The 23,933-nt window shown below is 43.6% G+C and overlaps 1 protein-coding gene across 3 annotated transcripts; it reads right to left on the reverse strand.

Annotated features, from left to right (window-relative positions):
• Window positions 1-647: 647 nt before the first annotated feature.
• myo1f (myosin IF) lies at window positions 648-23,055 on the reverse strand. Of its 3 annotated transcripts, none has more exons than XM_036978117.2 (28): window positions 22,744-23,055; window positions 16,138-16,269; window positions 15,378-15,467; window positions 15,072-15,166; window positions 10,507-10,594; window positions 10,213-10,302; window positions 9,238-9,369; window positions 8,918-9,052; window positions 8,555-8,687; window positions 7,469-7,665; window positions 5,832-5,912; window positions 5,629-5,715; window positions 5,437-5,523; window positions 5,175-5,342; window positions 4,884-4,969; window positions 4,702-4,783; window positions 4,472-4,578; window positions 4,221-4,319; window positions 3,913-4,057; window positions 3,623-3,737; window positions 3,283-3,452; window positions 2,980-3,125; window positions 2,586-2,732; window positions 2,286-2,434; window positions 2,055-2,117; window positions 1,653-1,854; window positions 1,383-1,558; window positions 648-1,102 (listed from the first exon to the last, which is right to left on the reverse strand). In XM_036978117.2, exons 1-28 carry the CDS (start codon window positions 22,744-22,746, stop codon window positions 1,026-1,028), a joined length of 3,282 nt encoding a protein of 1,093 aa, XP_036834012.1. In that variant the 5' UTR covers window positions 22,747-23,055; the 3' UTR covers window positions 648-1,025. The 3 variants fall into 3 exon arrangements, with proteins under 3 accessions (XP_036834012.1, XP_036834013.1, XP_036834015.1); XM_036978118.2 differs by having other exon boundaries at window positions 22,088-22,986; XM_036978120.2 differs by lacking the exon at window positions 9,238-9,369 and having other exon boundaries at window positions 22,744-23,021.
• Between the last annotated feature and the right edge of the window lie 878 nt (window positions 23,056-23,933).

Raw genomic sequence — 23,933 nt, forward strand, 5'->3', positions numbered from 1 at the left:
AGGAGACCAAAAACAGTATATCAATCATTTCTGTATCTATAATAATTGTCTTTATTATGACCACTGCCACATGACAAAAATATAAATTCTCTGTTAATTTGTTAACTTCAAGGTGAAGTTATTTTACAATCCATAAACTAGTTTTGTAACGAATTCAACATAGCATAACTATTATTTGTAATTACAAGTTTATAACAAAATAACCATGTATATTATCATACATCAGTCAAGCGTTTATGCTCAGTGCACATTGACTTGCAAGAATTGAAGACAAGGAAATGGTGCAGTGGCGCCTCCCAGTGGTTGTATAAAGCAGCAATCATAAGTAGAAACAATATCAAAGCAGCCTCCACACCCCAGGTTCGGTAAAAAGCTGAGGGATCAGGCTGGGGAAATGTAATCACAAAAATTCATAGACAGAGCTATGGGTGCAAGGAATGACCATCCAAGATAGAAAAATGATAATTTGAACCATGTTTTGAGGCTGTATAGTGTTTGTTTACATTTTCTTTGTTTACAAACATTTATAAGTTATATTTTTCAGGACTCAATGGTGGCATATCATTAATGTATTAGTCAACAAAATGGATGTAGAAACTGTTGATTGCCCCTTTAAAGGTAGTATTTACTCAAAGACAAAATCAGAATTTCTGGGATGCTTTTTATTCTACACTTGAGGGCATTACATTTGTTACACGGGTTATCACAAAGCAATTTTTTAAATAATATGCATAAAATCATTGCGTCCTATTTTGAGTTAGCACCTCAAAGCTGTCCTCTTTTGTGAAACTGGAAAAAGAAAGTCACGGTTCTCTGTTTCAGCTAGCTTTCCAACATGCATCTTATTCTGTACTCATATTGTTGTGCAGATATTATAAAGAACTGGTGATGATTCTATTGATACGCTTATAAATCAGATATCTCTTGTAATTACTGTTAGGCTTATATGCAATTCACCATTGCTTTACAGTGGATAGTCATGTCTGTTGTATACATTGTTTGTTGGGCCACAGGACAGGCAGTAATCAGATCTTCTCCACATAGTTCCCAGGGAAGAGTCCTTCCTTGCCACAAAACCTGCCTCTCCACCAGCCTGATGCATCTGCAGGGGAACACAGAGATATGGACAGCTGTGGACTCCATACACAGTACAGTCTTAGAACTCATCCAATACAGGTCTGAGCATGAATTGATGCTGTGAGCTTATTTGGGATCAGCACTTAAAGCATAACAGCCCTGGTGTTGTAGTGCCAAGCATCCAACAAGTTCTCTAGTCTCTTCTGCCTCTTTCTTCTCACCCTTTTCCGTTGTTGAGATGGACACAGTTTCTTAACAAATAGAGAATTGAGTACTATTCTATTCCTTCCCTACGTGTTCCTCACCTTCATTGAGCAGGTCGATGATATCATTGGTGTCGAAGCTGAGCTCGTCTGTGTCCTGGCCAGCATACTGGTACAGCGCCCGGCAACGCGGGCCGGTGGGGCGTGGCTGGGCCTTGGGCCGGCTGGATGGGGCCGGGGGTGGCCGCTGGCTGCTGATACTCCTCTTCCTCTGCATTCTGGAGAGGGGGGGGGGGTGAGAGAGAGAGATGAGAGAGAGGGAGATAGTATATGTTGTGAATACCCACTGTGTGCTCAGTTTATTCAGCTCACCCAGACACGCCCTGGTCAGGCACGTTGAGGAAGTCCAGGTTCCCCTGCTGAGTCTGAGCCGAGCCTCGTCTTGTATTCAGGGAGCCCAGTTTGGGGAGGGCGGCGCTGGGGGGCCGGTTCTGTTTCTGGGGGATGGAGTAGGTTTGCTCTGGCTGCTGGGGCGGTTGAGCACCTCTACCTCTGGGTGCACCATTCTGGTGCCCTAGTCAAAGAAGAGGAACACAGATACCATCAAAACACAAGTATACCATTGTATACCATTCATACACTAAGACCTCTAAGATCTCAACATAATTATCACAGTGGTGGTACACAGTTCACAGTAAGCACTGCAAGTCCATGTTCATGAAGTGAGGCCTGCCAATGACGTAGGAACATATCTGGACCAAATAATGAGTTTACCTCTGCTAGGAGGCTGACTCCTGCCCCCTCCATGGTTCTGTGGAGATCCCTTCTTGGTGGGTTCTGACAAAATAAACATGTAGAGTTTTAAACTATGACATATTAGGATTAACAGGTTATATTATATACTTTACACTGTATTGAGTCAGACTTAGTATTATATACATTATCTACTATATCTATGTCTCTTTTCCACTTCGGTATGTGATTTTTTCTGTTCCTGACACTCACTGGAGGTCTTTGGCAGGCCATCTCCCACGTTGATGGTGAGGGTCTTTCCAGCTGGTTTGATCTCTGCCAGGTCTCCCTGTCCCCTCTGGAACACCACAACACGGGTGCCCCCTCCACCCCAGCCCTCCTTCTTCACCCGGAATTCCAGTCTGTAGAGAGCCACAACAGTGGACATGAATGATATGATCCTTTTTACCAGATGCTTTCATCCAAAGTTAACTCGATCAACTAAACTATGGAGACCACACATAGAGAGTCATATATCAAGGCTGTTCCTATCCAGTATGTGTGTAGTCATACCTGTCGTTGAAGGAGAGAGACAGCTTGTTCTTGGTCACCTCTTCATAGCGCTTACAGAGCAGGCTGAGGAACTCAGTCTTGAAGTTGGACTCTAGCAGACTGTCATACTGAGCCTCATGCACGATGAAGAAATCATCCTGTCTCATACTACAAAGAGAGGGAGAAAGGCAGAAATGGAAAGGTTTGAGGGATTGCCGTTGAGAGAAGACAAGAAGTGTCACACACAGTAGGCCGATATAGCAAAGTTCTTTTTTTTTTACATATCCTGTGTGATCAGTTCCTGTTTATTAATGACAACACTGACCACAAAAGTTCCCAATGGTACTGCCTGGAAATACATCATACTGGACTGTTATATGCTATTCTAAGTCGAGCAGGGAGAAAACCCCTTTACCTGAGAGAGACAGAGTGGATGCTCTCAAACTCCAGCTTCCTCTTTAACACCTCTTTTATCTGTCCCTTCTCTGGCCCCTTCTTCACCTTCTCTCTGCCTATCAGGTAGATGCCCTTGGGAGACAGAATCAGGTCCCTCTTGATGGACTGGAGAGAGAAAATGGGAGGGGGAGAGAAAGAATAAGAGTGAGAATGAGTGTGTGTAAATGGAAGATGGAAGAAGTTAACCCCATGTTGTGTTGTTAACCCCGGCATTGGCTCTCTTTTCCTCACCGCTCTGTAGGGGAGGGACAGGTAGACTCACATTGAACCTGCGGTCAAACTTGTTGACAGAGTCTGCAAAGTCGACTCGCTCCCTCTTGGCCAGGAACTGTCTGAGCTCAGGCCTCTGCTCCAGGCCCAGATAATCTCCTACAAAGTTCCTGTTGATGCTGTTCCTCCTCCGCTCCTTAGAGTTGTACAGGATGTCCGAGGCTGCGGATAACATGCGAGAGAGCGGAGTACATGGTCATTTTAAGTAAGAACCTTCAAGGACATATTCATTGCTGTATATTCATTTTCTGTATTTACATTGATTTATGTATATTCATATTTCTTCCTTGTTTCATCCCCACACACCCCTCTAGGATCATTGACACACTTACCCTCCTCCCTCATCTGTTCATATTTCCTCCTGGCGATATACCTTCTCCAGGCTTTCTGGATGGTCCTGGCGAACATGTCGAATTTCCTCTCCCGCATCTCTTCCAATAGGAAGAGCTAGGAGAGACGGAGGGGAGAGGGAATGCTTTGATCAAAGAAACCCTTTTACAGCATATTGATGAATACCTCACACCTTTTTTGTAATACATTTCATATATTCATTTAAACCGGGAAGACCCATTGAGATAAAAGAAATAACACTTTTCTCAGGGAGACCTATGTGGGCCCCTACCGACTCTGGGGCCTTGACAAAGACCTTGGAGCGCCCCATCTGGTACTGATCTGTGTCCATGTTGACAGAGCGGAGGAGATGCAGGACCCCCTGCTGCTCTCCCCCCCGCCAGCACGGCCACGTCTCTGCCGTCAGGATGGCATACCTGTAGGCCACACACAGAGGGTCAGGCACTGGGGGGGGGGACATACACTACAACCCCCCCCCCCACACACACACACACACACTGAGAAGAGGACACAAAGCAGACACTGAAGGACACCCAGCAGACACTGAAGGACACACACCTAAGAGTAAGTAAGACTCACCTCTGTAGGAACTTATTGAAGACTCTGCGGTAGGCGTAGCCGGCTCGACGTACACGGATGTTCTCCCGCAGCCCAAGGTACTCCACCTGGTGCTTGGCCCTAAACTCACACACATAGTTTCATCATCCCCTTTATTCTGATGTTCCATTTCTAATGTTCCAAACTATGCCGTCACAACTTCCTGCTGAATTCTCTGAATGTTCTGCTATTGGATATTTGGTGTCTGTTGGGGGGGTGTAATAGAGACAAACCGGCTCTCCTCCCAGTCCTTGGGTCTCTTAGTCTCGTTGGGTTTGATACATCGGATATAGTGGGGGGTGCACTTCATCAACGTGTTCACCAGATCATTGGCTTGTTTCTGCAGAGAGAACATAAGAAATGGATATACCACCATGTAGCTACTAATAATCTCAAACCTATGGGTGTACTGTTCCAGTCAGCCACTGAACCACAGTGCTGGCAGTAGAGTTGGGACTGTTACCTTGATCTTAGAGCTAGCAGTAGTGGGCCTGCTCTTCTTGTCCGTGTTGAGGTTTTCAGGGAAGAGGCTGCGGATGAAGTCACTGTGGGAACAAGATGGAGGACCACATTTCCCACATTATTTTCAAGCCTTGGTTGTTTTGAGACACGTGTCTGTTAAGGTAAAGATAGAGGCATACGTACTGTTCACTGCTCTGCATGAGTTCAATGAGGTCAGTAAAAAGCACGTCCCGGTTTCTCTCACAGAAGCCATTTATTTCGTAGGAGACCTGAGGTGACATGAGACATCATGTGTAAATATCAACATTCACACCGACCTTCACACTTCCTTCACCCACATGTCTACCTAACCCTAACCCTAACCCTAACCCTAACCCTAACCCATTGGTGGAACATTCCTTTCTACCTCAGCCTAGAAGTGTCTACATCTATGTGTTTTGAGCGTGAGAAGACTTGTCCTCTCCTGGTACCCACCTTGCCTGCATAGTGGTGGATGACAAAGCCAGAGTTCCAGCTGTTGAAGTGTTCGTGAGTGCCCACCGCCGCCGAGAGCTTCTGGAGCAGGGTGCCATCTGCCCCCTCACCCTTGGCATGCATGGTGGCACACACATCGTCCAGCACACTCATGATGCCTGGCGGGTTCTGGAGGGGATTGTTAGACATTTAGCGTGGTAGCCACAAGCAGAATAAAGACATTTGTGGAAATTCCATTGAGATATTGTCATTTTGGGCTCACCAACTTATTCTCGATGAGGTCACACACAACCTTGTTGTTGAAATACTCAATTGGTGTCCACTTGATGCCTTCCTGAACATACTCTTCCTGTGAGAAACACAGAGAGATAGACAATGCCAATATAATTTTCACAACATCCAAGACACCTCGTAAAGAAAATGAAGAGTGTTGATGTTTGAGAGTGGTTTGTACCTGTTCAGCCTTCAGTGTCAGCTCAATAAATATCTGCTGTAGCTTCTCATTGACAAAGTTGATGCAGAACTGCTCAAACCCATTCCTCTGTCAGAAAGCACACATCCAGATTGAAGACAATGTTATCACACAGCTATGTCTGATCTTGTTATCCCATCAGAGATCAGAGATGTACATGTCTATGTATTTAATATACCATTCACCTGAAATATCTCAAAGCCATATATGTCAAGTACTCCTATACTGTATTCTTCATGAGGTTTCTGTATGGCTTTGTTTATTGCCTGGTAATAGGAGAGGAAGAGAGAGGAGAGTTCATTAGTATGAAATGGACGTGTCACCATTACTGTATTTGTGTCTGTGTGTGTATCGTTGCAGTGTATAGTAAACTCAGCAAAAAAATAAACGTCCCATTTTCAGGACACTGTCTTCCAAAGATAATTCGTAAAAATCCAAATAACTTCACAGATCTTCACCGATCTTCATTGTAAAGGGTTTACAATTACAGTTCATAAACAATTAATGAACAACCACCTGTGGAACTGTCGTTAAGACACAACTAACAGACGGTAGGCAATTAAGGTCTACTGACTCTGATAAACACCAAAAGAAAGATGCCCAGGGTCCCTGCTCATTTGCGTGAACGTGCCTTAGGTATGCTGCAAGGAGGCATGAGGACTGCAGATGTGGCCAGGGCAATAAATTGCAATGTCCGTACTGTGAACGCTGAAGACAGCGCTACAGGGAGACAGGATAGACAGCTGATTGTCCTCGCAGTGGCAGACCACGTGTAACAACACCTGCACAGGATCAGTACATCCGAACATCACACCCGCGGGACAGGTACAGGATGGCAACAACAACTGCCTTAGTTACACCAGGAACACACAATCCCTCCATCAGTGCTCAGACTGTCCGCAATAGGCTGAGGGAGGCTGGACTGAGGGCATGTAAGCCTATTGTAAAGGCAGGTCCTCACCAGACATCATCGGCAACAACGTTGCCTATGGGCACAAACCCACCGTCGCTGAACCAGACAAGACAGCAAAAAGTGCTCTTCACTGACGAGTCGTGGTTTTGTCTCACCAGGGGTGATGGTCAGATTCACACTTATTGTCGAAGGAATGAGCGTTACACCGAGGCCTGTACTCTGGAGCGGGATCGATTTGGAGATGGAGGGTCCGTCATGGTCTGGGGCGGTGTGTCACAGCATCATCGGATTGAGCTGGTTGTCATTGCAGGCAATTTCAACGCTGTGCGTTACAGGGAAGACATCCTCCTCCCTCATGTGGTACCCTTCCTGCAGGCTCATCCTGACATGACCCTCCAGCATGACAATGCCACCAACCATACTGCTTGTTCTTTGCGTGATTTCCTGAAGGACAGGAATGTCAGTGTTCTGCCATGGCCAGCAAAGAGCCTGGATCTCAATCCCATTGAGCACGTCTGGGACCTGTTGAATCGGAAAGTGAGGGCTAGGGCCATTCCCCCCAGAAATGTCCGGGAACTTGCAGGTGCCTTGTCGGAAGAGTCGGGTAACATCTCACAGCAAGAACGGGCAAATCTGGTGCAGTCCATGAGGAGGAGATGCACTGCAGTACTTAATGCAGCTGGTGGCCACACCAGATACTGACTGTTACTTTTGACTTTGACCCCTCTGTTCAGGGACACATTATTCCATCTGTTAGTCACATGTTTGTGGAACTTGTTCAGTTTATGTCTCAGTTGTTGAATCTTGTTATGTTCACACAAATATTTACACATGTTAAGTTTGCTGAAAATAAACACAGTTGACAGTGAGGGGACGTTTATTTGTTTGCTGAGTTTAGTTGTCCCTGACCTCCACCAGGTAGTCAAAGAGTCGTGTGTAGAGGGCTTTAGCCAGGGCGTCTCGGGTATAGGTGGCTTGTTCTTGATTGAGTGTCACATCGATGGACTCAGACTTTCCACCCCACTTTGAGTCCATCTTTCTGCTGGTCAGTTTGTCTTGCAGACGCGTTGGGTCAACGCCCAGTAGATAGGCAGGAAAGGCAAGCACTGGGAGGGAGGAAAAACATACAGAACAAACAGAACACCTGAGCAAAATACATGAATTTCTGCTTTCATTATGGCAAAAGTGTGTTTTGGTGTCTATCCCTGTCTAATATTTTTTCACCTTATGGGGACAGTTGCATTGATGCTTACTTGTGCATGTGGGGCTCTGTGTGCATGTGTTCATGTGAACTCTGTGTGCATGTGTTCATGTGGAGCCCTGTGTGCATGTGTTCATGTGGAGATCTGTGTGCATGTGTTCATGTGAAGCTCTGTGTGCATGTGTTCATGTGGAGCTCTGTGTGCATGTGTTCATGTGGAGCTCTGTGTGCATGTGTTCATGTGGAGCTCTGTGTGCATGTGTTCATGTGGAGCTCTGTGTGCATGTGTTCATGTGGAGCTCTGTGTGCATGTGTTCATGTGGAGCTCTGTGTGCATGTGTTCATGTGGAGCTCTGTGTGCATGTGTTCATGTGGAGCTCTGTGTGCATGTGTTCATGTGGAGCTCTGTGTGCATGTGTTCATGTGAAGCTCTGTGTGCATGAGTTCATGTGGAGCTCTGTGTGCATGTGTTCATGTGGAGCTCTGTGTGCATGTGTTCATGTGAAGCTCTGTGTGCATGAGTTCATGTGGAGCTCTGTGTGCATGTGTTCATGTGGAGCTCTGTGTGCATGTGTTCATGTGGAGCTCTGTTCATGTGGAGCTCTGTGTGCATGTGTTCATGTGGAGCTCTGTGTGCATGTGTTCATGTGGAGCTCTGTGTGCATGTGTTCATGTGGAGCTCTGTCTGCATGTGTTCATGTGGAGCTCTGTGTGCATGTGTTCATGTGGAGCTCTGTGTGCATGTGTTCATGTGCATGTGTGTGTATTAGGCATGTTTGTCTTCTCCCACTCACAGTCAGTGCTCTCCACCTGCCCATAGTTGCCTGCCTCTATGAAGCTGATGTTTCCAAGGTGCAGGATTCCTGTTATGATCTGCAGCCCCTGAGCCTGGTAGGCCTCTGGGATCCCAATCACATTCATGGCTTCCTGTGGACAAAACTCAACACTGATGTCTATGGTCCTGTACAGAGCGCCATTACTGCTGGCCCTGACAACACACTAGGACTGGGAATACACAATAGAACAGTATATTTAACTAATATAAGCCTGTATTATGAATATAAATATGAGTGTCAATTTGTTCCCAGTGCTTCTGTGATGTCTCAATAAAGAAAAAAAATGTGTACTCTGTTTTAAGCCCTGATGGCGGAAGGTACCATTGTCTCCTGAAAGTCCTTGCTGTCGTTGGTTCCGTCCACTTTGTATGTCCCAGACTGGTTCAGGTAGTAGTAGTAGTCTGGAGTCATGATGCCCAGGGCTTCTTTCTGCTGGGGGTTGGCTCCTTCTATTAGCTAAATACAACAGTTCAGACAAAACACAACTGAAAGTTATAGCACATGAATTACATATCAACAATTCACATACAATTATGAAACCCTACAGAACCGTTAAATCTGTGCTGTCGGGTGAGAAAGTCAAACACATTGTCATTGTGGGTTGTTAAGTTACTGCTGGCCTAGCTCGGGGCCTGACTGACCTGGTAGTAGACGTGGAAGTTCCTCTCGTTCTCATTCTGGCTCACCACCCTCGACTTCTCAAGAAGGAAGTTGGAGATTTTACCACCGTCCGGCTCTCCTCCTCTGCTAAACTGGATCTCAAAGTACTTACCCTGTTAGATCAGAACACACACAAAAACCTATCACTCAAATTAGACATGGTTCATTATTCTGACTTTGTGGGCAGGTAGCCTAGTGGTTAAGAGCGTTGGGCCAGTAACCGAAAGAGCGCTGGTATCGAAGCCCTGAACGGACTAGGTGAAAAATCTGTCGATGTTCCCTTGATCAGGGCACTATACCCTAATTGCTCCTGTAAGTAGCTCTGGATAAGAGCGTCTGCTAAATGACTCGTATTTAAATGGGAATGGGTATGTGGCCCTATGCATTGGTAGAATGGAATTATCAGAGCAGTGACACGAGATGTACTACTGCTCTGTACCACAAGATGTACCACAAAATAATATATTTACATTACCACACAGCTGTTGACCCCACTCAGGATTTCACCTCAGCTCAGTCTTCTCAAGCTCTTTCATCTCATTGTGTTGTTCTTCTATAATAGAGGCCTACAGTACATACAGCTGGGCACCTCAGAGGCAGGAAACCCCAGAGGTGACATGCACTCAGCCACAAAGCCTGCACTGTTGCATGTGGATGTGGTTAGGAGTTGAGGCTAACATCTCAGGATCTCAGCAGTAGGGAAAGGGGAGAGAGTGAAAGGTGGCTGTTGCATACTGCTGCTGTGGGTATATAGTCTGCAGAATTCAGATCACCTCTGGTAGAGCACAGGAAAAACAACAGCATCTGTGCACAGTGTATTGTCTATAAGAATAGTTAGCACAGAACTAACAGAAATGATCAGTTTACAGTATCAGTCTTACTTTATTAGCCCACACACAGTGTCTAGAGAGGAGGAGAAAGATGAAGGGAGGCTGATTGCTGTACATATCACTCACAAAGCGACTGGAGTTGTTGTTGCGGACAGTCTTGGCATTGCCGAAGGCCTCTAATAGAGGATTGGACTGGAGGATGATGTCCTTCACATGCTGAGAGACACATACAGAGAAACATCACAATACAGCACATCAGTTTCCTTCACCGGCATTAGTAATGGTAATGCTAATAGTAGTAATAGTAATGCTAATAGTAGTAATAGTAATGGTAATAGAAGTAATAGTAATGGTAATGGTAATAGTAGTAATAGTAATGCTAATGGTAGTAGTAGTAATAGTAATAACAGAAGGTAATACCTGCACTTTATCACCTCCTCCTGATACTTTGGAGATGTAACCCATAATGTATTTTGCAGCCACAGTCTTCCCAGCTCCACTCTCCCCACTGGCACAACACACACAAAACATACAGCCATATTAATGATAACCCTCTAATTTACACTGTATCAAAAAACCTTTTTGGGAAACTTGTTGTGAAGGTGATATTTGGCTGCACATGAGTTTCTGTTTCTTTTATACTAAACAAAAATATAAACACAACATGTAAAGTGTTGGTCCCATGTTTCATGACCTGAACTAAAATATCCCAGAAATGTTCCATACGCATATAAAGCTTATTTCTTTCAAATTCTGTGCACAAATGTGTTTATATCCCTGTTTGTGAGCATTTCTCCTTTGCCAAGATAATCCATCCACCTGACAGTTGTGGAATATCAAGAAGCTAATTAAACAGCATGATCATTACACAGGTGCACCTTGTGCTGGGGACAATAAAAGGCCACTCTATAATGTGCAGTTTTGTCACACAACACAATGCCACAGATGTCTCAAGTTTTGAAGGAGCGTGCTTTGGCATGCTGACTACAGGAATGTCCACCAGAGCTGTTGCCGGAGAATTTAATGTTAATTTCTCTATCATAAGCCGCCTCCAACGTTGTTTTACAGAATTTGGCAGTATGTCCCACTGTTTAACGTATACTGTTTACAGGAAACTCACTCTACATCCTTAGATGAAGTTGAGTGGGAAAAGGAACGGGGTGGTGAAATAAATTTCTGTCACGGACAAAAGAATTCAAAGGGTGTGATGATATTAATTAACAAAAATTTTGAATATGAAAATGGACGAAAAAAAGATTTGGCTCATTAATTTATATGGTCCAAATCAGGATGATCCACAGTTCTTCGAAAATATTTATACCAATTTATTGAACTTTTGATCTAATCATTATGGTAGGAGACTATAACACAGTGTTAAGTACCTCAATGGACCGTAAAGGTAATCACTCTACAAACTATCCTCACAGTGCCCTTAAGGAAATCACAAATATTATGGACACATTAAAAATAGTGGATATTTGGAGGCTAAAAAACCCCGACCTAGTGAGACATACATGGAGGAGAATTAATCAAGCTAGTCGTCTGCAATGTCTCATTAAAGATCTAGATAACTTTTCTGTACTCTTTGGACTAAAACCTAATTATGATAAGTGTACAATATTACATATTGGAAGCGGGTGGCAGCGGGAGGAGGCAGGGAAATGGTCTGTCTGCCCAATATAAAGGATCTAAACTGGCAGAGGCAGGTGGCAGCGGGAGGAGGTAGGGAAATGGTCTGTCTGCCCAATATAAAGGATCTAAACTGGCAGAGGCAGGTGGCAGCAGGAGGAGGTAGGGAAATGGTCTGTCTGCCCAATATAAAGGATCTAAACTGGCAGAGGCAGGTGGCAGCGGGAGGAGGTAGGGAAATGGTCTGTCTGCCCAATATAAAGGATCTAAACTGGCAGAGGCAGGTGGCAGCGGGAGGAGGTAGGGAAATGGTCTGTCTGCCCAATATAAAGGATCTAAACTGGCAGAGGCAGGTGGCAGCGGGAGGAGGTAGGGAAATGGTCTGTCTGCCCAATATAAAGGATCTAAACTGGCAGAGGCAGGTGGCAGCGGGAGGAGGTAGGGAAATGGTCTGTCTGCCCAATATAAAGGATCTAAACTGGCAGAGGCAGGTGGCAGCGGGAGGAGGTAGGGAAATGGTCTGTCTGCCCAATATAAAGGATCTAAACTGGCAGAGGCAGGTGGCAGCGGGAGGAGGTAGGGAAATGGTCTGTCTGCCCAATATAAAGGATCTAAACTGGCAGAGGCAGGTGGCAGCGGGAGGAGGTAGGGAAATGGTCTGTCTGCCCAATATAAAGGATTTAAACTGGCAGAGGCAGGTGGCAGCGGGAGGAGGTAGGGAAATGGTCTGTCTGCCCAATATAAAGGATCAAAACTGGAGGAGGCAGGTGGCAGCGGGAGGAGGTAGGGAAATGGTCTGTCCAATATAAAGGTTCAAAACTGGAGGAGGCAGGTGGCAGCGGGAGGAGGTAGGGAAATGGTCTGTCCAATATAAAGGTTCAAAACTGGAGGAGGAATAAAAATAGCATAATTAGGAAAGTATACCAGTTTCATTTGAGGACCAGGATGTTGACAACTGTGCCATACAGATTGCAAAATAGTTGGGAAGAGATTTTTGATGTACTGATTCCATGGTACAGGGAGTATGAGTTGATATATAAAACAACGCAAGATTCAAGACTTCATGCTTTTCAGCTAAAATTATTATATAGAATTCTTCCCACCAACAAAATGTTGAATATTTGGGGCATAAAATCATCGAAGCTCTGCAGATTTTGTTGTGAGGATACAGAATCAATAGACCATTTATTTTGGTATTGCCTTCAGGTAGCCTGTTTCTGGTCTCAGGTTCAGGAATGGCTGAAAATGCATAGCATTGATCTAAAATTGGCCCTAGAAATAGTACTGTTGGGAGATCTAGAGAGACCGGGTCAGTCAATTACTAATACACCAATACTCTTAGTAAAAGTATTTATTTTCATCTCGCAATCTGTGGATTCTATTCGATTAGATAGATTGAAATTGTACATTAAACATCACAGTATAGTTGAAAGATATGAGTTGCATAGAAACCAGAAGTGGGTGGCCAGCAGAGATAGATGGGATGGGCTGAGGGAAGCTGAGGGTTGGGATTGCTGTGTGAGAGATAGAATGATGGTAAAAGATAAAAGTAAAACAAATTAATAAAATAAGTCAAAATAAAACATAATAAAAAGTACATTTGAATGACACTAAGTGGCAGTGTTTTTACAACTAATGCCGGTTTGCATGAGGCTGATGCTGTGTGGGTGTTTGTACACATGCATATACACACACTTATTCAAATGAACACCTACAAGAACACACACATACATGTAATAGTGCCAGACATGCACACAAACATATACAGTTGGCATTGCTGTTATGATTTCAGTTGTCCTTGATGTCCTTTGTTTTAAATGTATTATTATTTCACATTTTGTTGCATTGTTGTTTGCTGTTTTCTTCTGTCTTTTCCTTTTTTCTCTTTAGTTCATTCTCTTGGTTGTTGGTGCTTGGGGGGTTCTTGGGGGTGGGGAATGGAATTAATTGTAATTTTTATTTTGTTTTTTCTTCCTGGGGGGGACTGTGGGAAGAGTCTCGAATGGTTGAGGAACAGTTATTGGGGAACTGTGGAGGGATCGGGTTCGTTTTTTAACCTGGTGGTAGATCGGTCAACATGCCCTTGAGCAGGGCATTGACGCTGGATGCTTCTGTGTGTCGCTCTGAATGGGAGTCTGTTGGATGACTGGTATGATGTAGAGCGGCTTCACTGCAAGTAGTGTTTCGAATATTCAATAAATACAAATAAAAAATAAAAATAAATAATAATAAAGTATGTCCCACTGGCCTCATAACCAACGACCACGTGTAACCATGTCAGCCCGGGACCTCCACATCAGGCTTCTTCACCTGCTGAATAGTCTGAGATCAGCCACCCGGACAGCTGACGAAACTGTGGGTTTGCACAACCAAAGAATTTCTGCACAAACGGTCAGAAACCATCTCAGGGAAGTTTATTTGTGTGCTCGTCATCCTCACCAGGGTCTTTGCCTGACTTCAATTGGCAAATGCTCACCACGGATAGCCACTGTCACACTGAAGAAGTGTGTAGGTATGTATGGTGTCATGTGGGCGAGCGATTTGCTGATGTCAACGTTGTGAACAGAGAGCCCCATGGTGAAGGTGGGGTTATGGTATGGGCAGGCATACGCTACAGACAACAAACACAATTACATTTTATCAATGGCAATTTGAATACACAGAGATACCGTGACGAGATCCTGAGGCCCATTGTTGTGTCATTCATCCGCCGCCATCACCTCATGTTTCACCATGATAGTGCACAGCCCCATGTCTCAATGATCTACACAATTCCTGGAAGCTGAAAATGTCCCAGTTCTTCCATGGCTTGCATACTCACCAGACATGTCACCCATTGAAAATGTTTGGGATGCTCTGGATCGACGTGTGGGACAACATTCCACAGGCCACAATCAACAGCCTGATCAACTCTATGCGAAGGAGATGTGTCGCGCTGCATGAGACAAATAGTGGTTTTCTGATCCATGCCCCTACTTTCTTTTTTTAAAGGTATCTGTGAACAACAGATGCATATCTGTATTCCCAGTCATGTGAAGTCCATTGATCAGGGCCTAATGAATTTATTTTGATTGACTGATTTCCTTATATGAACTGTAACTGAGTAAAATCTTTTAAATTGTTGCATGTTGCATTTATATTTCTGTTCAGTGTAGTTAGAAAGGAAATGACACACTGATTGAGCTTTGGTTCTTTGTTAGTTCTGAGAAAAGTAGTGAGAGTAAATGTTTTTGGGTAGAATGACGCACATGAGAAGGCCTAAGGTGCGTTAGAGAGAGGCACAGAGATGAACTAGGACTACATACTGCCTGCCAGCAGAAAGAGATAGCAGTTATGACACTGGTATAATAACACACCTGATAATAACACACTGGTTCTCCTGATCAATCATCATGTTCCTGTACATGTTATCAGTCAGGGCGTAGATGTGGGGAGGGTTTTCATACTGGGCCTTTACATGGAGAAAGATGGACATAAAAACGAGAGAGAGAGAGAGAGAGAGAGAGAGAGAGAGAGAGAGAGAGAGAGAGAGAGAGAGAGAGAGAGGGGGGGGGGGGGGGGGGGGGGAGTTTAATATACAACTATGAAGGTAAACAAGGAAGTGAATGGGAACACAGTATAAAGACCAAAGTATGTGTTGAACAATAGGATGGTTTACTCACAGCCCCTTGGTAGAGTTCAATTTCCCGGTCAGTGAAGTAGGGCATCTGTTTGAAAGGGTTCACTGATATCAACACAGAGCCAATATAGGTCTGCACATGACGGTTAAGGGTGTTTCTGGTGAAATCACAGAATATGATATTGAAACAATCACAGCGAAATTGTTGATTATGTAAACTTTTCAAAAAGATAAATATCCCAAACCATACATTAGTTTCATCCGGACTGGATTACACACACACATATAATGCTTTTTTTCACACAAAGAATGAATTAAGTCCCGAATGTGCAGTAAAATATGTGCTAAAAACACGGAAGTGTGCTGTTGAGTCACAAAGTGGATCCAAAAGAGGAACAGTGCAGTCCTATTATTGCATACATTCATGTGTGTCTGCGCATGTGAAGAAGTTGAGTGAGTACATATGTGTGGTAGGGGGATGAGGCAAGGATGGTATGTATGTTTGTTATTGTGTTGTTGCTACTGTATGAGTGCAAACATCAGCTGTGCTCACGAATGATATAGAATGGAAGAACCTAATGCTATGGGCCAGTGGAATGACCTCAATGACCTCAATTCTCAAACGGTTTAAAAGCCATTTGTAACAGTTTTTTGTTTGTGTGTATGTGTGTATGTGTGTATGTGTGTATGCCTATAAATACATCCGTCTGAAAGTGTGTGAGGGGGCAGGTCTGCTCTATTTCTTCTGAAGAGACATTTGTGAGAAGTGATGAAGGTCCCTAACAGACAATGAAACAGGATACGAAGATGTAGTCATCCATGTATCTCTTCTTCAGGTTCTCCACGATGGCGTCTTCGCTGATCTTGGACAGTAGCACCATGTCGTCCACACCACTCTGCTTGACATTCTGACTCTGCCAGTGATACTTACTGCCCTGCAGGAGAGAATGGTCAGGGTTAGGGAATGCACACCCTTTGTATGTGTAATTGAGGCAGAGAGAAAAGCAGAGGTAGATCTATAGATGACCTAGTTCATACTGAATGTGAGCTACAGAACATTCTGAGTGGGAATCTACAAACAGGAGGGGTATAGAAAACCAGAGGAAGTATGGGCCAACTGTATTTGGAAGGCATGTGCACCAGCAGACAACAGAGAGAAGTTTCTCAGCAGCAGGGTCTCTCTGTGTGTAACTGTGTCATTAAGAATGTGACTAACTGTGGTTATCAGTACAGGAAGCTGAGGACAGTTACCAGGCAACGCTCTGTAGATGAGGTGAGCATATGCCAATTTGGCCATCTCTGTGAAGTACTGTTTCCCACTCTGATCTACGACAGTGATAACCAGTAGTTGTGGTATCTATTGAATATGCTTCCTATAGGAGTCTGTGGAATGGGAGGGGACTCAGTTTAAAGTATACCATTGGACCACAGATAGAGCAATGAGACAGATATTTCACAGGATGTATAAATGTGAAGCATCTGGTTCGCGTTTCCACTCACTCCCAAATATGGTGATGAGAGGAAGCCCAGTGGAAGGCAGTGGGAGAAGATGGAGCGAGATGGATTCTGGCCAACATTCTGCTAATTTTCTCATTGATAAAACATTTGATCTCGATACAGTTTTCTGTTTCCAAAACTAGAATCTGTTACGAACAGAGTAGGCTAAGTTTTGTAGGCTTTACCCGTTGCCAAAGTTTCAAACAACTGCATTGTTTAGAAGGAGTGCAAGGGCGAATTGAGTTATTGCACACACGCGCTTCACAGAGTAGGCGTTCCCTAAAATAAATATGCAAATACTTGCTAGAACACACCAATAGGCTGTCACTAGCTCTTGCTTATGCTGCCCACTAGGATGTATTTGCTCCCACTGGAACTGACGTCCTGTGGTCTATCTGGGGTTAGTTATACAAATCTGTGATTGGGCCTTCTTTGGTGATTTCTTTACCCAAAATGAACGTGGTGCATTTTAAAGTAACTGCCAAAAATAAGACCCTCTTTTCATTTTCTGCTCCCCTCCCATTCCTATGCCTTCAATATGATGATGACGTCCACCACATCGTGCAGAGAGTTTCCTGACTTCCCTATCACCACATAAAGAGATGAGTTGAACCCGGTTTGGCCAACGATGTTGTATGATATGATCTTAGCCTTGTTTGGGTTCCCAACGCTGTTTTGTTTTGTTTTGATGTGGATCCTGAAAATAGGTCTAACATGATTACTGTGGTCTGAGTCCCAACTCTCTCAACCTTCTAGTGATAGAGGAGAAGGTTCTAATACGAATGTATATTCCAACCCCAGTGAGTCAGTCAACTCTCTGGCCAATCAATCAATGATATTCAATTACAAATAAGCTACCATGAACATTAGATAGTGTAAGAAAACAAGCAGTACTTCAGTCCTTGAAGGCCGGTATTGCATCTCTGTTGTAAAGAATGATACCCACTTTTCATGTGAACAACCTGAGTAAGGCTGTTTGTTTGTCACACCTTTCAGACCACAATCCATACGTATTCTGCTCAGCACTCAGCACTACTCAGCACTACTGTGAGTGAGTCAGCCTGTTGTAGAAAAAAGTTGTGACAATGCATCCAAAATCAATCTATCAATGAAAATAGTCTTATTGTAAGCTTACTCAACTATCTTAGAAAATCTTTTGTGTGTTTGCGCATCCAGCAAGAGGCCGGATCTGTGCTTGGGAGTCTGTGTGGGGAGGAAGTATTGTGTTAGAAACTACAGGCCCCTCTGTCTCTCTGTCAGGGCTGCTGCACTTCCCTTCTCACGGCTCACCACTACATCTTGTGAAACCCTGTCCACTTTTCAACCCGTCACTGCTGCTCTTCCATTCCAGACAATACTACAGAACTTCTTTAAACAGTTCACCCTCACATTTACATTTGAATCCAGAGCGACTTGCTGTTAGTGCATTCATTTTAAGATACAGTGCCTTGCAAAAGTATTCGGCCCCCTTGAACTTTGCGACCTTTTGCCACATTTCAGGCTTCAAACATAAAGATATAAAACTGTATTTTTTTGTGAAGAATCAACAAGAAGTGGGACACAATCATGAAGTGGAACGACATTTATTGGATATTTCAAACTTTTTTAACAAATCAAAAACTGAAAAATTGGGCGTGCAAAATTATTCAGCCCCCTTAAATTAATACTTTGTAGCGCCACCTTTTGCTGCGATTACAGCTGTAAGTCGCTTGGGGTATGTCTCTATCAGTTTTGCACATCGAGAGACTGACATTTTTTCCCATTCCTCCTTGCAAAACAGCTCGAGCTCAGTGAGGTTGGATGGAGAGCATTTGTGAACAGCAGTTTTCAGTTCTTGCCACAGATTCTCGATTGGATTCAGGTCTGGACTTTGACTTGGCCATTCTAACACCTGGATATGTTTATTTTTGAACCATTCCATTGTAGATTTTGCTTTATGTTTTGGATCATTGTCTTGTTGGAAGACAAATCTCCGTCCCAGTCTCAGGTCTTTTGCAGACTCCATCAGATTTTCTTCCAGAATGGTCCTGTATTTGGCTCCATCTATCTTCCCATCAATTTTAACCATCTTCCCTGTCCCTGCTGAAGAAAAACAGGCCCAAACCATGATGCTGCCACCACCATGTTTGACAGTGGGGATGGTGTGTTCAGCTGTGTTGCTTTTACGCCAAACATAACATTTTGCATTGTTGCCAAAAATATCAATTTTGGTTTCATCTGGTTTCCTTCTTCCACATGTTTGGTGTGTCTCCCAGGTGGCTTGTGGCAAACTTTAACAACACTTTTTATGGATATCTTTAAGAAATGTCTTTCTTCTTGCCACTCTTCCATAAAGGCCAGATTTGTGCAATATACGACTGATTGTTGTCCTATGGACAGAGTCTCCCACCTCAGCTGTAGATCTCTGCAGTTCATCCAGAGTGATCATGGGCCTCTTGGCTGCATCTCTGATCAGTCTTCTCCTTGTATGAGCTGAAAGTTTAGAGGGACGGCCAGGTCTTGGTAGATTTGCAGTGGTCTGATACTCCTTCCATTTCAATATTATCGCTTGCACAGTGCTCTTTGGGATGTTTAAAGCTTGGGAAATCTTTTTGTATCCAAATCCGGCTTTAAACTTCTTCACAACAGTATCTCGGACCTGCCTGGTGTGTTCCTTGTTCTTCATGATGCTCTCTGCGCTTTTAACGGAACTCTGAGACTATCACAGTGCAGGTGCATTTATACGGAGACTTGATTACACACAGGTGGATTGTATTTATCATCATTAGTCATTTTGGTCAACATTGGATCATTCAGAGATCCTCACTGAACTTCTGGAGAGAGTTTGCTGCACTGAAAGTAAAGGGGCTGAATAATTTTGCATGCCCAATTTTTCAGTTTTTGATTTGTTAAAAAAGTTTGAAATATCCAATAAATGTCATTCCACTTCATGATTGTGTCCCACTTGTTGTTGATTCTTCACAAAAAAATACAGTTTTATATCTTTATGTTTGAAGCCTGAAATGTGGCAAAAGGTCGCAAAGTTCAAGGGGGCCGAATACTTTCGCAAGGCACTGTAGCTACAGTGCCTTGCGAAAGTATTCACCCCCTTGGCGATTTTCCTATTTTGTTGCATTACAACCTGTAAATTAAACTGATTTTTATTTGGATTTCATGTAATGGGCAGACACAAAATAGTCCAAATTGGGGAAGTGAAGTTACTTGTTTAAAAAAATGTAAAAGAAAAACAAACAGAAAAGTGGTGTGTACATATGTATTCACCCCATTTGCTATGAAGCCCCTAAATATGATCTGGTGCAACCAATTACCTTCAGAAGTCACATAATTAGTTAAATAAAGTCCACCTGTGTGCAATCTAAGTGTCACATGATCTGTCACATGATCTCAGTATATATGAATATATATTTATGAACATTTGAACATCTTGGCCATGTTCTGTTATAATCTCCAACCGGCACAGCCAGAAGAGGACTGGCCACCCCTCATAATCTGGTTCCTCTCTAGGTTTCTTCCTAGGTTTTGGCCTTTCTAGGGAGTTTTTCCTAGCCACCGTGCTTCTACACCTGTATTGCTTGCTGTTTGGGGTTTAAGGCTGGGTTTCTGTACAGCACTTTGAGATATCAGCTGATGTAAGAAGGGCTATATAAATACATTTGATTTGATTTGATTTGATATATACACCTGTTCTGAAAGGCCCCAGAGTCTGCAACACCATTAAGCAAGGGGCACCACCAAGCAAGTGGCACCATGAAGACCAAGGAGCTCTCCAAACAGGTCAGGGACAAAGTTGTGGAGAAGTACAGATCAGGGTTGGGTTATAAAAAAATATCAGAAACTTTGAACATCCCACGGTGCAACATTAATTCCCTTATTAAATAATTGAAAGAATATGGCACCACAACAAACCTGCCAAGAAAGGGCCACCCACCAAAACTCACAGACCAGGCAAGGAGGGCATTAATCAGAGAGGCAACAAAGAGACCAAAGATAACCCTGAAGGAGCTGCAAAGCTCCACACCAGAGATTTGAGTAACTGTCCATAGGACCACTTTAAGCCGTACACTCCACAGAGCCTGGCTTTATGAAAGAGTGTCCAGAGAAAAATAAGCAAACATGTTTGGTGTTTGCCAAAAGGCATGTGGGAGACTCCCCAAATATATGGAATTAGTCAGATGAGACTAAAATTGAGCTTTTTGGCCATCAAGGAAAACGCTATGTCTGGTGCAAACCCAACACCTCTCATCACCCTGAGAACAGCATCCCCACAGTGAAGCATGGTGGTGGCAGCATCATGTTGTGGCAATGTTTTTAATCGGCAGGGACTGGGAAACTAGTCAGAACTGAAGGAATGATGGATGGTGCTAAATACAGGGAAATTCCTGAGGGAAACCTGTTTCAGGCTTCCAGAGATGTGAGACTGGGACAGAGGTTCACCTTCCAGCAAGACAATGACCCTAAGCATACTGCTAAAGCAACACTCGAGTGGTTTAAGGGGATACATTTAAATGTCTTGGAATGGCCTAGTCAAAGCCCAGACCTCAGTATAATTGAGAATCTGTGGTAGGACTTAAAGATTGCTGTACACCAGCGGAACCCATCCAACTTGAAGGAGCTGGAGCAGTTTTCCCTTGAAGAATGGGCAAAAATCCCAGTGGCTAGATGTGCCAAGCTTATAGAGGTATACCCCAAGAGACTTGTTGTTATTTCTTGTTTGTTTCACAATAAAACATATTTTGCATCTTCAAAGTGGTAGGCATGTTGTGTAAATAAAATTATACAAACCCCTCAAAAATCTATTTTAATTCCAGGTTGTAAGGCAACAAAATAGGAAAAATGCCAAGGGGGGTGAATACTTTCGTAAGCCACTGTAGGTGAGACAACAACATATCACATATCGTAGTACATTTTTCCTCAATAAAGAAGTTGTCAGCAAACTCAGTGCTAGTAGGAAAAGAAAGAGCCAGGGTTAGACCTTACCCAGCTCCTCAGGAACAATAGTCCCCTCTACTGCTGGTTTTCACATTTGATAGGACTCTTTTTAATGCTTTTGATCAGTATTGTCATACCTACATGCACTTTCTCTCTCATGTCTTGTTAACGTCATGAGAATACAATCTCTGGTTAGGAGAAAAACAGGTTGTAGCAGCAACAGATACGTTTTATTAACGACTCCATAGTGTACATCACATTCTTACACAAATGTGAGGACATAGGATTCAATCAATGCTTCTTTCCCTCTTGACTAGAAACACTCACCATAACCGGAGTGGATGCTAGCAGGGCTTGTCAGTCAAAAGAGGAAAGGACAGCATGTTCTCCATTTAAGGAGTTAGAGTCTCTACTACTTGATGTCCACTGCCTCCTGTTCTGCAGCACTTTGTTGTATGATTGTTGTTGACAAGAGTGATAGAACACAACAGTTATCCATTTTCCTTTCATCATCTGGACATAAAATGAACACACACTGAACATCACTGTGCTTCCCTGTTGGTTCTAAGTCAGCTGTTGCCAGGCTCCAGAGTGTGATAGGTGCCAGCATCCGGGCATAATGTGAGAGCCCACTGTACAGCTGAGTCAAGTGACCTCAACCTAACATATAAGGCCATGTTCTTCAGAAAGTCTGTGAGATAGAGGAGACCATCACAGGAGGCTGTTGAGGGGAGGATGGCTCATAAGGGCTCATAATAATGACTGGAATTAAATTAATGGAATGGTTTTAAACACAATGAAATCATTTGCTTGATGTGTCAAAGCTATTCCATGAATTCTATTCCAGACATTACTATGAACTCGTCCTCCCCAATTGAGGTGGCACCAGCTGCCTGTGCTCAGCATATACAGTAGATGGAGAGGATAGACGAGTCCTAGTGAGGAGAGTCTTCAATAGTCTAGGTATGTGTGTGGTGTGTTACCATCGTGCCGGCGGTGCGTGTGCCCCTCTTCTCCCACGGTCCTGGACCAGGTGTTCAAAGTCCAGACTGTGTGTGTCGGTAATCCCACACTAGCCCCTTCACAGCACGACCATCACAGTCAGGAAGTCTCCAGCACACACAGTCACACAGACAGAACAGCCACCGAGAAGACTTTAACATTCAAAGCGTTCAAACGTACTTCCTCATACTCCCACAGACCCAGAGCGAAACAAGAACTGCTCTGCCACAGACTTAAGAGGACACACACACATAGATACAGACACACACACACAGACACACAGGTACAGACACACACACACAGAGGCACACACACACACACTCATCCTATATCTATAGGTACCACTTCTACTCTGTTGCATTTTCAATTCTTCATTTAGCCATGGTCTAAATGTTTAGACCTAATTAACAGTCAATGTTGATACTGCTAGGGGCTGTTATATCATACATTGTTAAAGTCCATAACAAACTCAATCTTTGATACAGACAGTATTTTTATATCATGAATAACCCCTCTATAACATACCAATAATTTAACTGATGGCACTTCTGTGTTTAATTTCACTTTACATGACGCTTCAGTTGTTTACTAACTACTCCACCTAGACTGTGGTTAGTCTCTCATCTTTCAAATCTGAAAGGCTTGCAGTGAATGGCACTACACCCATAACGAACTTTAAAACGTTTAATTAAAGAGACATTTTAAAAAGGGGTTTTACATGACATGTTCACCTCTGATTTAGACACTGTCTCCTGTATTCCTGACCCTGAGTTGGCTCTAGAACATGTATCCTCCATGTTAATTCCTCTAGCATATTAACATGCCCATTTTAAACAATACAGCATCAAAGATAGATCTAACTCTTGGTTTTCTTCTGTACTATCTGAGCCCATTTAGATGAGAAATCAGGCCTTGGCCAAGGCAAGAAAAACTGACTCTGCAGTGGACAGTGGTCTGCTAGTACTTCTAAATTTTGGACAACAGTAAATGCACTGATGCATGCAAATTCCTCTTCTTCCCTGCCTTAGGAAGTTCTGTCTGACTCTGGCATCAAACTGAGGAGAAAGTGATAAGTGATGCTTTTAATAAACATTTTACTTCGGCAAGCTTTTTATTTGAAAGAAACTGTGGCTTAATTGACCCTGGTCAGTCAATCGACTGCTCTTCCCTC

The sequence above is a fragment of the Oncorhynchus mykiss genome, chromosome 5 (genome assembly GCF_057628025.1).
Source record: "Oncorhynchus mykiss isolate SJ-2025 chromosome 5, ASM5762802v1, whole genome shotgun sequence".
Lineage (NCBI taxonomy): Eukaryota > Metazoa > Chordata > Actinopteri > Salmoniformes > Salmonidae > Oncorhynchus > Oncorhynchus mykiss.